Source organism: Muscardinus avellanarius (assembly GCF_963383645.1).
Source record: "Muscardinus avellanarius genome assembly, chromosome: 15".
Lineage (NCBI taxonomy): Eukaryota > Metazoa > Chordata > Mammalia > Rodentia > Gliridae > Muscardinus > Muscardinus avellanarius.
In genome coordinates this window covers 83,650,340-83,664,793 of record NC_137801.1, presented here as the reverse complement: position 1 = coordinate 83,664,793, position 14,454 = coordinate 83,650,340, and the positions used below count along the sequence as shown (strand labels likewise).

The 14,454-nt window shown below is 45.0% G+C and overlaps 1 protein-coding gene across 1 annotated transcript in view; it reads left to right on the top strand.

Annotated features, from left to right (window-relative positions):
* SLC9A2 (solute carrier family 9 member A2) overlaps positions 1-14,454 on the top strand; it is a gene marked incomplete at both ends in the record, with an annotated part of 91,474 nt that overhangs the window by 30,891 nt on the left and 46,129 nt on the right. Inside the window, 2 exons of the mRNA XM_080711845.1 lie at positions 5,192-5,655; positions 13,569-13,819. Coding sequence (XP_080567971.1) covers positions 5,192-5,655; positions 13,569-13,819 — 715 coding nt within the window. The remainder of the gene's footprint in view (positions 1-5,191; positions 5,656-13,568; positions 13,820-14,454) is intronic.

The window sequence follows — 14,454 nt, the reverse complement described above, 5'->3', positions numbered from 1 at the left end:
CATTTCTTTCTTACTTGTCTCTCTTTGATAGTTTCCCATTGGCCCACGCTCCTGGTCACAACCAGTCAGGTAGCGCGGTAGGCATGGCCTCTCAGGAGCTCTCCAGCTCTGTCTCTGTCTCTGTTCCCTGCTCCCACCCACCCACTGGGCTCCTTATCTCCCACCCTTGGGAGTAAACATGTCCTTCCCACACAGTGAGCTGAGCAGCACCCCATGGGAGAGCACTGGGTCCCCTAGACTGGGATGATGAAAGAAAAGGGCAGAAAGAGAGAAAGCCTCACCAAACAAGGCCTTAACTATTTTTTAGTTTGTCTTCAGCAGATCTTACTGCTTTGGGGTCTTTCTTTCTTTCTTTCTTTCTTTCTTTCTTTCTTTCTTTCTTTCTTATTTTTTGTGGTACTTGGGATGTAACCCATGGGCATTCTATCTCCAAGCCACACCCCCCAGGCCTATTTTTATTCTTTATTTTGAAACAGGATCTCATTGAGTTGCAAAGGGCCTAAGTAGCTGAGGCTGTCTGTGAACCATGATCCTCCTGTCTCAGCCTCCCAAATGCAGGGGTGACAAGCGTGTGCCACTGCACCTGGCTGGGCTTTTCTTTAAAACTGTTTTCTTTTGCTTTTTCCTGTAGAAGAGGGACAGGTGACTCTAGTTTCGGAGCACTTGTGGCACTGTAGGCATGGTGCTAAGTTGGGCAAGTCAAGAACCCAGTTCATCCTTACAGATCTTTCCCGTAAGGTGCAGTCGTCCCTATTTTTCCAGGTGATTATGTGGGGCCTGGTCATGCTAGTAACTGATCCACGGTCACATGCAGAGAGCAGGAGGGCTGGGTGTCCAGCTGGGGCAGTCATCAGAGGGCAGCTTTGGGGGCCAAGGGCAAGAAGCTTTTAGATCAGGGTTGTGCTGTGGAAGGACAGGATTGTGCTATTTGGGTTTGGGGAGGCCAGGAGGCTGCTCTTGGCTTGTTGTTTCTTCTTCAGGAATTGCTGGTTGTAAAAGGGCTAGACTTTGGGGGAGATTGCAAAGATGTGGTTTTCAGAGGACTCTTCCTTTTCTGTTCAACAGTGAGGTCAGTGGGCTGGCCAGAGGTCTTGGGGAAAGAATAGCTATAGCACTGGAGCATATGAAACCCACGCTGATTATTCAAGCCAGCTCAGTATGAAGTATACAATGACCAACACTAGAGAGACGGTTCCAATAACCCACATGCAAGACCTTCACTCACTCTGCTATGTATAAATTAGTTCTGCCGGTCCTTTCAAATTATTATGTTTACTTAAAATGATCAACATTGGAGAGGCGATCCCGATAACCCACATACAGAAATTCACTCTGCTGTGTAAAAATTAGTTCTGTCAATCACTTCAAATTATTATGACTACCCAGCATTTGGGAGGCTGAAACAGCAGGATCGCAGTTTGTGGACAGCCTCAGTTACTTAGTGAGGCCCTCTGCAATTCAGTGAGGTCCTGTTTAAAAAAAAAGAATTAAAAATCAGGATGGGGAGTGTGGCTCAGAGGTAGAATGCCCCTGGCTTCCATGCCCAGTACCACAAAAAAAAAAAAAAAAAAGAATTATTATGATTACATTGCATTTGCGATTCTCATGCAACGTGCTGCATGGGTGGGGTTAGTTCTGTTTGTTATAAGAACCTGCATATCCTTTCTTTTGAAACAGGGTCTCACTGAATTGCAAAGGATCTCACTAAGTAGCTGAGGCTTTCCATGAACCACGATCCTCCTGTCTCAGCCTCCCAAATAAAAAATAGGGCTGGGGGTACAGCTCGGAGGTAGAATGCTCCTGGGTTCCATCCTTAGTAATGCAAAAAAGGAAAAAAAAAAAAAAAAAGGGAACTTGCGTATCTAATCTAATGTGATTGGGGGTTTCTAAGGACATGAACTCTTATCACGGTAGTGTTATTGTCCTATTACTCAGATGCATTTCTATTTTAGTGCATGTGTGATATCATATCACAGCAGCACAGACTAGGCGAGTAATAAAGAAAGGAAGTTGTTTCCTGAAAGTTCTGGAGGGGCCAAGGTCACTGATGATCCAGGTTGTGACATTTCGTGTCTTTTGAGGGCCACTTTGCTGTGTTCTCACATGTGGAAGGCAGAAGGGGGAGCCAGGGTGAAATAGCAAGGTAATTGACCACACTGCAAGAAATAGCTTTTTAAGGCCTTACTCCTCCAAACCCACTACTACTACTACTACTACTACTACCAGTACTACTACTACTACTACTATTTTCTCCTCCTCCTTCTCCTCTTCCTCCTCCTCCTCCTCCTCTTCCTCGTTCTCCTCCTCCTCCTCCTCCTCCTCCTCCTCCTCTTCTTCTTCTTCTTCTTCTTCTTCTTCTTTTCTCCTCCTCCTCCTCTTCTTCCTCCTCTTCTACTTCTTCATCTTCCCCTCCTCCTCCTCCTCCTCCTCCTCCTCCTCCTCCTCCTCCTCCTCCTCCTCCTTCTTCTGCAGTACTGGGGATTGAACTCAGGAGCATTCTACCTCTGAGCTATACCCCCAGCCTTACTTTTTATTCATTATTTGGAAACAGGGTCTCACTCAGTTGCAGAGGGCCTCACTAAGTAGCTGAGGCTGGCCGTGAACCTGCGATCCTCCTGTCTCAGCCTCCCGAATGCTGGGATTGCAATCATGCGCCACCACACCCAGCCCCACCCACTTCTTAACACTATCACACTGAAATTTTGGAGGGGACAGACTTAAACCAGAGCATCCTCGTATTCTGCTTGGCTTCTGCAACATACTGAACGTCTTCGGGATGGACTGCTGTTACCTTGCCAACGAGTGCTCTCCTTACCTCAGGCCTGTCCTGTGAGCTTGACAGTTAAGCCTCTGTCAGATTTGTGTCACAGTGACAGAAACCTAACAACAACAGCAGCAGCAGCAACTTAGAGGAGGAAGGGTTTAGTTTGGCTCGTGGTTATAGAGGTTTTAGTGCATACTGGGCTGGCTCCTTTTCTTTGGGGCTTGTGATGGGGCAGAACATCGTGATAGAAGGCTGTGGTGCAGGAAGGTTCTCACCTTACAGCTCTGGGCAGCCCAGGGAGGGAGAGAGGAAGAATAAAACGGCAGAGACAGTGTGTGGTCCTCAAGGGCATAAGGCCAGTGACGTAGTCCTCCAGCCACACCCCACCTCCCTACAGTTACCACCCAGTAAACCATTAGCCCATCACTGAATTAATCCCCTGATGGGGTGAGTGCCCTCGGGGTCCAGTTACCTCCCAAGGGCCCCACCTCTGAATGTGGCAGGAGTGGGGACCCAGTCTGTAGACACATATCCCTGGGGGCATTCCGGATCCAAGCCATAGAACCCTCTTTCATGCTGCCCTTGGGTGCGGGCTCAACCCACATTTCTCTCCTCCTTTAAAATTTTTTTTGCTGTAGGATGACAATAGTGTGTTCTCTGTATTGAAGCCACACTGGGTTGTTCCTGAGTTGGGAGACGGATCTTTCCCTCCATTTGTTCCTTTCCTAGAAAGCTTTTCACACCTGCCTGGGAGTGTGACGCCTGTCAGTGCTCTTGGCTCCCCTGGGATCCTTCTCAGCAGGTCTCCTCTGTATTCTCAGCACTGAGCTGGGTCCATGCCTCCTTGCTTGTGTGGGATTCAGCCTCGGCTCCTCCGCATTTTCCCTCCATGGGGGGCTCCTTGAGACTGCAGGCCATGGTGCGTGTACCCGCTTTGTAAAGCAGCTACTTCCTGCGTCTCGATGGATTGATTTGACCGTCCCCAAAGTCCAACATATTCGGTATTCCAGAATGAAAGCATTTAAAGTTAAAAATAAATAAATTCAAAATTTTTTGTGTGAATACCAGTAATGATAGGAGTAGTCCCTACCATGGCTCGTGACCCATCTACTTTGGTAAGACGCCTGATGTCTTTGAGCCTTGGTTGAACTTTGACTTTAAAGGGTATGAAAATAACTGCTTCACTTACAAGTGAGGATTGTGTTATTTCTTGGTACTGGAGTTTGGACCCAAGGGCATCCTATCTCATAGCTATACCCTTGGAACTTTTTATTTTATGTTTTGGAACAGGGGCTTGCTCGGTTGCCGAGAGTTTTGCTAAGTTGCTGAGGCTCGTCTTGAGCCTGCGGTCATCTCATCTCAACCTCTCAAGTAATGGGATTATAAATGTGCTACACCACACCCTGCATGCTAGTGAGAAGGTTTGAGAAATTACTAAATTCCTTCAGATAAGAAATTTCATTCTTTTGTTTTCATAGCACCAATATTTAAGAAAAATTTAATAAAGGTTTAGAAAGATAAAAAATGAGCAGGGTATGGTGGCACATGCCTATCATCTCAGTACTTGGAAGACTGAAACTGGAGGATCCTAGGTTCAAGGACCGCCTCATCAATATGGTGAGACTTGTAGCCACCTAGTGAGACCCTGTTTCAAAGACAAAAAATAAAAGGGCTGGGATGTAGCTCAGAGGTAGAATGCCCCTGGGTTCAAGCCCAAGCACACACACACACACAAAAATAGAAAGTAAGAAGCTTGTTCCATGTATACCTAGAACTTTTTTTTTTTTTTTTTTTTTTTTGGTGGTACTGAGAGGCTTTCTACCTCTGGGCTATACTCCCAGACCTATTTTATGTTTTATTTAGAAACAGGGTCTCACTAAGTTACTAAGAGCCTCACTAAGTAGCTGAGGCTAGCTTTGAACCTGTGCGATCCTCCTGTCTCAGCCTCCCAAGCGCCGGGATTACAAGCATGCGCCACCACACCCGGCTACCTAGAACATTTTAATTCTGATTTACAGTTCAACTGTTGCTTAATAATATGCACACTCATAATCCCAGCATTCAGGAGTCCGAGACCGGAGGATTGTGGTTCGCAGAAAGCTTCAGCTACTTAGTGAGGCCCTCCGCAACTTAGTGAGACCATGTTTCAAGATAAAGAATAAAAAATAGGGCAGCGGTGTAGCTCAGAGGTCGAATGCCCCTGGGTTCCATCACTAGACATGCAAAAAGAAATAAAAATAAAAAAGATATGAATAGTGTTAAGGAAGTTGTCAGAGTTATCTTATAGTCTGAAAAGCCAGTCTGTATATAGTCAGTCATCCTGGGACACCTGAGGGACTTTGAAATTGGACACAGAGGTTCTAGAAGAACTGGTATCCCTTCTCCGTAATTCCTGCATAACTCATACTTTAGGTCTTTTTCAAACAGGCTTCCACCTCTATCACAAATTGCCCACCATCGTGCCTGAGAGCTGCCTTCTTATAATGGTCGGACTTCTGCTGGGTGGGATTATTTTTGGCGTTGATGAGAAGTCTCCCCCTGCGATGAAGACTGATGTGTTCTTCTTGTATCTCCTGCCGCCCATTGTGCTGGACGCTGGGTACTTCATGCCTACTCGCCCTTTCTTCGAGAACATTGGCACCATTTTCTGGTACGCCGTGGTGGGGACGCTTTGGAATTCCATTGGCATCGGGGTGTCTCTGTTCGGCATCTGCCAGATTGAAGCGTTTGGCCTTAGTGACATCACCCTGCTGCAGAACCTGCTCTTCGGCAGCCTCATCTCCGCGGTGGACCCCGTGGCCGTGCTCGCGGTCTTCGAGAACATTCATGTCAACGAGCAGCTCTACATCCTGGTTTTTGGGGAGTCCCTGCTGAATGATGCGGTCACAGTGGTGAGTAACTCGTCACCTCCTGTAGCCCATGGGGCTCCACACCCACCTGCGTCTTAAAAGGGTCCCTTCCAGGATGGAGAGGAAGAAAGAAACAACCAAACTCACTGTCTCCCACTGTGTTCTTTATATCATCATCATCATCATCATCATCATCATCGTCGCATTGTAATCATACCTACAGGATGGTATACATGCATGTGCGCATCTCACACTTAGCCCTTCCCCAGTTCCCACCCCATTCCCTCCCTCCTCTTTCCTTCTTGTGTTTGACTCAGTGACTGGCTTTGATATGTTTATGAATATACATCATGCATATCAGGGCACTTTCCTCTCTCCCCTCATTTCCTTCCGTTAGGTCGACTTCTTTACTCAACTAAGGTTTCTTCTTTATCTGGTATCCCTCCTGTGTCCCATTTTCTCTCCGGGTTTTGCATATTAGGGAGAACGTTCAACTCTTCACTTTTTGTGGCTGACTAACCTCACTTAGCAAAATGTTCTCCAGTTCCATCCGTTTCTCTGAAAATGACACAATTTTGTGGTTCTTCGTGGCTGAGTAAAATTCCACTGTGTACACATTCATGGACATCTTGGCACAATTCACAATTGCCAAATTATGGATCCCACTGTATTCTCACAACATACGTCTGCCACTAGAAGTGGCTGGGTTTTTCTCCAGCACTGTAAGCAACCAGCGGGGTGTCGCCGTAATTAAATTCAGTTCTGACACTATCTACCCAGAGAGAGCCCAGGTGGAGGGCTCAGTCCCCAAGACTGCCCCTACCTCTGGTGCCCATTACCTGTGCTTCTGACCCAGGGGCTGTAAGTTGGAGGGCCCCATGACTTCCTCCTTGCTAGAGTATTCACAGAACTCAGTGCGACACTTATATCTACTAGTTTAATAGAGATATCTCTAGGGAGACAGAGAAAGAGATGCATCGAGTGAGGCCCATAGGAAGGGGCAGGAAGCTTCCACGTGCTCTGCAGGTGCATTGCCCTTCAGGAATCTCCATACGTTCAACTATCTAGATGTTCTCTGAGCCCTGTCCTTTTAGGGTTGTAAAACCCAGGCTTTATTGCAGAGGCCTGATTGACGAAATCACTGGACACTTGTCACAAATAGCCTCTAGCCTCCTTGCCCTCTTGGGAGGCTGTGGGGTGAGGCTGAAGATCCCAGCCCTGCAGCTGTGCCTTGGTCTTTCCTGTGGTCAGGTGCCACTCTGGACCCACACTGCGGTTGTCAGCCAGCATTAATTCGCACAAAGATGTGTACCAGGATGCACGTGGTGACGCACATCTGTGTTTCTGGGACTTGGAGGCTGACACAGGAGGGTCGCAGGTTGGAGGACGGCCTCAGCAAGTAGTGAGACTCATCAATCTAGTGAGACTTTGTTTCAAAATAAAAATAAAATAGGTGTGGGGGCTTATCTCTGAGATAGAACACCCTAGTGTACCATAAAAAATAAAAATAAAATAAATCCTTATCAGTTCAGAGATTCCACGTTCATTTAAAAGTTGTTTGCCAGGAAAAAAGATAAAGACTAAATATATATTTCATCACAACCCAGCCCTTCACTTGGATTCATGCTCTGGTGATAGTGTCTTGAAATTCTTAATACATTTTTAAATGTATTGCTTCTTTTTATTTATTGCTGTACAACCGGCCCCTCAATTTACACTTTGCACTGGGTCGCACAAAGCCTTTATTTAGCTGGTCCCTTTGTCCAAGGCTCTGGTTACGCCGGAGGAACATAAACCTTTGTAGCATTTGTGCCTTTGATTTCGGCATTTGGGGAGGTGATGGTCTTTGACCACCACCTAAAAGACTTCAGATCCCAGAATCCTTTGTGAGAAGGAAGGCCATCGATGTGTGGTGTGTGCGGTACGTGTGTGATGGCAGTGCCCACTAAGGGCCCCTCTCTGTCTAGGGATGATTTATATATTACTTAAACAATCCTAAGGAAGTCTCTCATCATACCCTTATTTTCTGTCGCGACTCAGCCAGCATGCTTCTTAGCTGCATTGCTTTCCCATGAGTGGGCATCTATTCAGACAACACAAATTATTTTTAATTCTCTTTTAATTGCCACAATGAGAGTCAGCGGCTGGGATGATCTTAATGCTAGTAGGATTTTCCTCCACCCTGCCCTTCCCAACTCAGGCAGGGTGGAAATGAAAGGTGAAGAAATAATTGCCCGACCCACAGGCGTGTAGACAGCTCTGCCTCCACTCCTCACGGAGTCTCAAGTCATCCGCAATTAATAATCCAATTAGTTAGCCCTGCTGGTGTTCTAGTAAGACTCACAGGAATGGTAACCATTAATCTTTTGAGAATGCTGCCCTGTGCTTAGCTCTGTATGATGAACTATGAAGTGGATATTCTTCCCATTTTGCAGATCAGAAATTGAGTCAGGGGAAGATTAAGTAATATACTCTTTAAGTAATTTTAACCTTAAAATGTTCATCCAGATGCCAAAGCCTGCACAGAAACCAACATCATCTGTATTCTGTACCATCTGTATTATACTGCAGAAATGGATCCCTGAACTAAATAAAACGTCATCACTAGGGATGTCCATGAACTCCATCTGGACACTGTTGTGTAGACAGTGTGTTGATAGTTTATTGGTCCCGGTTTCTTAGACTAGCTGCTAAGACAGGTACTTTAAGATGGCTAAGTTAACTCATTCAAGTGACTGAGCTCACTTCAAACATTCTGTTATTTATTAACAGGGTTTGGTCATTAACTTACCAACATTAAATTTTAACTGAGAAGCTGCCATCATTGAAACATTTCATAACTCATTCTAATTTCCTCCGGCATCGGGTTTTCCATTGTGACTTGCATTAGCTATGTTAATTTAACCTTGTTGAAGGAGATTGTGCCACCTTTGAATGTGTCCTTCTTGGGGCGAATCTATTTAGTGTGCAAGGAACTTTAAGGGAAACACAAACCCCTTGGTGTATTCCTTCTAGGGGAGCTGGGGAAGATCAGATCAGAGTCAGAATGACGTACCATTCACACAACTTTCCTGCATCTTAGGACATTTCTCGTTCACATGCCTCAGTAGTTTATTCTGTAATTTTTTCCAGAATCGGATTTCAGGAAGGGATCTGACTAAATTACTATTTAGAGTGTGCTAAGGCAGAGGGCTGGCTGTCGGCATGTCCTGTGCTTCCTCTAAGGGGCACCAAGCCATCCACAGTGGTGTTAGGGATGGAGAGGGAGAGCCCAGAGAGGCAGTGAACCACACCGAGAGTTTGACCTTGTAACAGGGAAGAACGAGGACAGCAAGAGCTCGTGGCTGCTGGGTAGTGGTGGAAGCCCTTGAGGATGGTCAGAGCCTGAAAGTCAAACTGATTCTGATGGTTTCATATGAAAAGAGACTCCTTGTTATGTTGCAGAGCTTGGCTTGATCGCTCCTATGTCTTGAGAACCCAGACCCACAGGATAGTGGGGCATAGAGAGTCCTTGCCTACCTCATACCAGGGAATAAACTACCTGATGTTTTTCTCATAACATTGGCCGGATACTAGACTGAATGGAAGTCATGCTAGGAGCAGGGAGACCAATGGTGTGACAATGATTACTTCCCCCTCTACTCAGATATCCTCAAAGCATAGAGGTGGGGATGTCTTATGGAAGAGTCTTTTATTCACTCATCTGGTCTTATCCCTATCAGAGGCTGAAGAAACTCCTAGAATAGCAAAGAGTTACCGAAATGTGTGTCATGGTGCATGCCATAAAAATGATACATTCAATACCAAGATAGAGAGATTAAAGGGAAGAAATACTAGCATAAAAATCACTCAAAGCAAGGGAAATTTGTAATATATAAGTTGTAAACCAAACTCTTCATGGTATTGTTTAGGGCTGTGGTAGATTAGAATTAACTAAATGTTGAAATAGCAATTATTTATTCATTAATTCATTTTGGTATTGGGAATTGAACTCAGGGACATTCTACCTCTGAGCTATACCCCCAGCCCATTTTACTTATTTCTGTTTTATTTTGAAATAGAGTCTTGCTAAGTGGCTGAGGATCCTGCTAAATTGCTGAGGTTGGTCAAACCTGCAATCCTTTGGTCTCAGCTGCCCATGTTACTGGGATTATAGGCATGCACCTGCCCTGCTACAGTTCTTTAAAGTATGATTTTTTTTAAAAAAATAGGCTTTTTGTGCTGTCCCTTATAGCAAATATTTTATGGAAACTTTTTGACATATGAAGAATGTTCAGATTTCCTCAGTTATCTTTCAAGTCCTGCTATTTCCACAGTGGTCCGTAACCAAGTGACTTGGGATCATATGATCATTTTCAACATCATTCCAAGAACCTGTTAATGCAACTCTTGAGCAGTCTAACAAATTTTCCGAGAAGGCTTCAGAGCTTCCTGGAGCATTTCCTAGTTGTTTCCCCACAGCGAGGCTTCAGGAAGGAACCTTGGCTCTGCAGAAAGAACTAGTGATGTACCCCAGCGGCCAGTCACTGTGTGTGGGACGAGAGAGGCACACAGCAACCACGGAGAACTTAAGTTTGACTTCCCAAGTAGCAGAAGAGATATAAAATTTATCATGCAAGAGTGATCATCCTTTAGTTTCATAGAAGAAAAAGTGACCTAAATGTTCCTTTTGCTGGAGCAGAGCTACTCTGCTAAACAACCGTATTTGTGCAGTTTGAATCCTTGCTTTACGCAGTTTTACTGAATCTGCACATTTTAAAGTCAAAATTCAAAATAATCTAACTCTCAACTTATATAATAATGTATTATTTCTTAATATAATTGTGAAAGATAGACTTTCTTCAGTCACAGTGTAAAAGCACTCAGCTGTCAAATTAGTCCACTGTGGAATTTAGTGAGTTGGCATCACCGGAATTTTAATCTCCTAAAAACACAAGTGTCCAGTTGAGGCCCTCTTTGCCCAGACTCAGAGAAGACATGTTGGTAGCCCACGTTCATTATATATATGTACACATAATACATATGCGTAGACATATGCAACTTAAAACTCCACGGCATTCTTCTGCCTAGATTCCCTTAAATAAAATGAAAGGGGAATGAACTAATTACGGGGTTGTGGTCAGTTGTAACAAAACAGAATTTTATCTGGTGCTGGCCCTTGGTATCAGGTTCAGTGTAAACACGTTGGAGGTTAAGGAAGGCTTGCTTTCTGGTTGTCCCGGTAACATTTCTACTATAATTCATTTCCTCTAACATGGTTCTGGTATGTCAGGGAGCAGACTGCTCAAAGTGGGGTGTCTGTCCCATTTGCTGAAAGAAAAGTTCCCGCAACTCGTCTGATAACATCTAAAAGGGGTATTTAAAGTGCACCTCCGATAGACTGATGGGTCCAGTTGCCGGGAAAATAGTTTTGGAAGGATTATGAATGCATGGCCACCTGCCGAAGGCAGTTTTCTGTGGCCCTGAACACCTGAGTGTCTCTTGGGCCTCCGAAGTGTGCCAGATGGGGTGGGGTGGAGAGACAAAATTGAGGAGGAGGAGGGGGGGAGGAGGAGAAGGAGGAAGAGGAAGAGGAGGAGGAGGGAGACTCACTTGGGCTCTGTGCGAAAGGAATTTCTAATTTTCTTGGGAGAATGAGGCCTTCTGAAAGCAGCACCGTTGCCAGGCAGTGGAGTGATATAACAACTCTGAATGGTTTGGGAGACATTAGTCTGTGTGTGGCAGGAGGTCAGAGGAAAGGGACGATTCACAAGGGCTGTACGAGGCCAGGAGAGCTCTTGAGGGGAACAGCAGCTTCAGCAGCACCTTGGGATGATAGATAAAGTCTCCCCAGGTTTAGGGGCTGGGGTTCTGCTGTGGAAACAACAGAAAAGAAAAGTTGGGGGCAAGAATTTGTCTATGTTGTGTTTGTAAAGCTGCAGTGAATCCTGCCCCAGACTTCCCCAGGGTGTTGAAAAGTCATTAAAATAAATCAATAAGACCTTTAAAGGGGTATGCCAGGTGTACGGAGACTGTTGGGCCTTCCCAAAGTCAGGCAGCCAAAGATTTTACCTTGGGAATGGAAAATGAAATGACAGGATTTGAAGAAAGTAGGTCATGTGGTAGCTGTAAAGAGAATTAGAAAAAGAGGGGGGGGGATGGTCCCCAGTGCAGGCTGGAGGCAGGGCGGGCACAGGACGAGGGAACTGTGGTGCCCCAGTGGACTGGGAGAGGGGGAGGTTGTCAAGGCACCAGGAGGAATGCCGCGTCGTCACACATGGCTGGGAACCCTGCCTTCCTCCTCTCCTTGTTCAGAGATGCTGGTGACAGTCGCCTTTGGCTTTGGCCATTTGGAGGCAAAGGGGATCAGAGAACTCATACATCTCTGATCTTGTCTCAGGAAGAGACTGGGGCACGCTGCCGCCACTGCTGCTGTTGCCACCAAGGAGACCTGATCTTACAGGAGCCTCTGGCTGAACGCAGGAAGCCGCTGTGACTTGCAGCCAGTTTCTTCCCGATTTGGCAAATGACTGACGATGCTTTTAAGATATCTAGTTCCTCAAGAGCAGAAGTCTCTTTTGCTTTTCTTTATTTTTTTTCCTAAATCCTGTGTGTGTGTGTGTGTGTGTGTGTGTGTGTGTGTTCTTTATTGGTGTATGTTAATCATACACCTTAGTGAAATTTGAAGTCATATGAATAAGCACGCACACAGGTCTTGGCGTGTCTCCCTTCAGGTTCGTCCCGCTGCTCAGTCCTCTCCATACGCAACAGCAGGACTGGCAGCGGCACCTTCGCACGTGGGCACAGCGCTGTTTGAGCTCTTTCTTTCATCAGCTCTTCCCTTTCCCCTCCCCACCTCTCTCCCGCTATCTCCTTCTGCTGCTCTACTGATCGCTCTTCTCAAATCTTTTGTCCTTCTCCTAAGACATTTCTTGGTGGTAGGATGCCAAATGCCCTCGGCTATCACATCAACAATTAGGGGAAAGTAAATGCCCACTGCTGTCTAAGGAATCAACAACTACTTTTTTTTTTTTTTCAAAACCAACAAACATTTACCGCATCTACCAGGCAACATGGGAGATGCAAATCATAATAAAGTGTTGGTGGACCCAAGGAAGTTTGTGATCCAGAAGAAAAGAGGGAAAAGAATTATGTCAAACCTGTAATGTGGTGTGCTGCATAAATTACCACAGTGAGTGAAGTCGAAAAATAACTAGATGGTGTTTTCTGAGACAGGAGCTGGTTACAGGAGGAGCTGACTCATCACTGAACCTTGAACACCTTAACCAGGTCAGGGAACCTGCGGGCTAATGTTGCCTCTGACATTATGTGTCATTTGACCATGAAAGAATTGGAACAATTCTGAAGTTCTCAAAGCTCAGAGGTAGATGTGGCTAAGCCTTTGTCTCCAATATCCTCTGGTCAGCTCTCCCAGAGATGCTCCCAGTGTTCTAAATACCACCATGAAAAGATGCAGTAAATTTGCCTAACTTGTACTTGATTTCTGATTTTGTGGGGAAAAAAGAGTAGTGGTAAGAATTAAGTCATGCTTCCCATTTCACTGGGACCAGTACCCCGCTGTGAATGAAGTATTTTTTCCAGCAGATATGAAACGCCTAGCCTTCTCAAAGCCTGGATTAAACCAAGATTGTGTAGATTAGAGAAACCAAATACTATAGAGGCATGAAATGGGTAGGAAGTTACAACACACACGCGCGCGCACACACACACACACACACACACACACACACACACTTGCCACCTCGTTGCTTTGGGGAACCTCCTTTGGGGTTCATCCCGGCAGGGATATGTTGGTGTGACGAGATGGTAGAACGTTGATTAAGGACCTAGGAAAGAAGATTTCTGCAGTTTAGGTATGTCCGTGAACTGACAGGTGGTCCCATCCATGGAGTGACCCCATCTTACAAGGAGGAAATTGTAAGTTAAATATATTCACCGAAACATCTCTCCCACAGGTCCTCTACAACTTGTTCAAGTCCTTCTGCCAGATGAAAACCATCGAGACCATTGACGTGTTTGCGGGAATCGCCAACTTCTTTGTGGTGGGAATTGGTGGAGTGCTGATTGGCATCTTCCTGGGATTTATAGCGGCGTTTACCACTCGCTTCACACACAATATCCGAGTGATTGAACCGCTCTTTGTCTTCCTGTACAGCTATTTGTCCTACATAACAGCTGAAATGTTTCATCTCTCTGGCATCATGGCGTAAGTATTTCTTTGCTCAAAGCCCTTGATTAGTAATATTTTATTGAAGTCATGCATTTGAACCTAAGATGTTACAATGGAAGAAGTTTTACAAAAGACTCTTATTATCTTAAGAATAATTAGAAGTAGATTTCTCTTACCTTGTGTTACAAAGAAATGAAAATATCTACCAGTCAGATTTATATTAAGGCGATTGGGGGCTACGCTGAAAAACTACCTAAATATCATCTCTTGAGTTTTTTTATGAGATTGAACAATAGATAGTGGGGGTTGATCTTCTTAAGACACCAGAAGCTTTTGAGTTTGTTCTCTATTCAGTGTGGTGCATGTGAGGGGCTGTAGAATATTCCAAGTTTGAATCACCCAAACTGTCCATGGAGTTCTGAAATTGCTTCTGGGTATCCATTTGAATAATCTCAGCGCTCAAAATATTTTGTACAATAGATTCAATTGGAGATAAGATCTTAAAGTCATTGAAAGCAGAATTCAGTGAATAATGAATGTGATGAAATTTCAGTTTAAGCTTTTAAGATACTGATAATAAAGCAAGAAATTATTTCCATATTAAGGAGAGGCTATCATTCACTCACAGAATCTGAAAAACAGTCTCAAAAACTTCCACCGTGGGCTGAAGA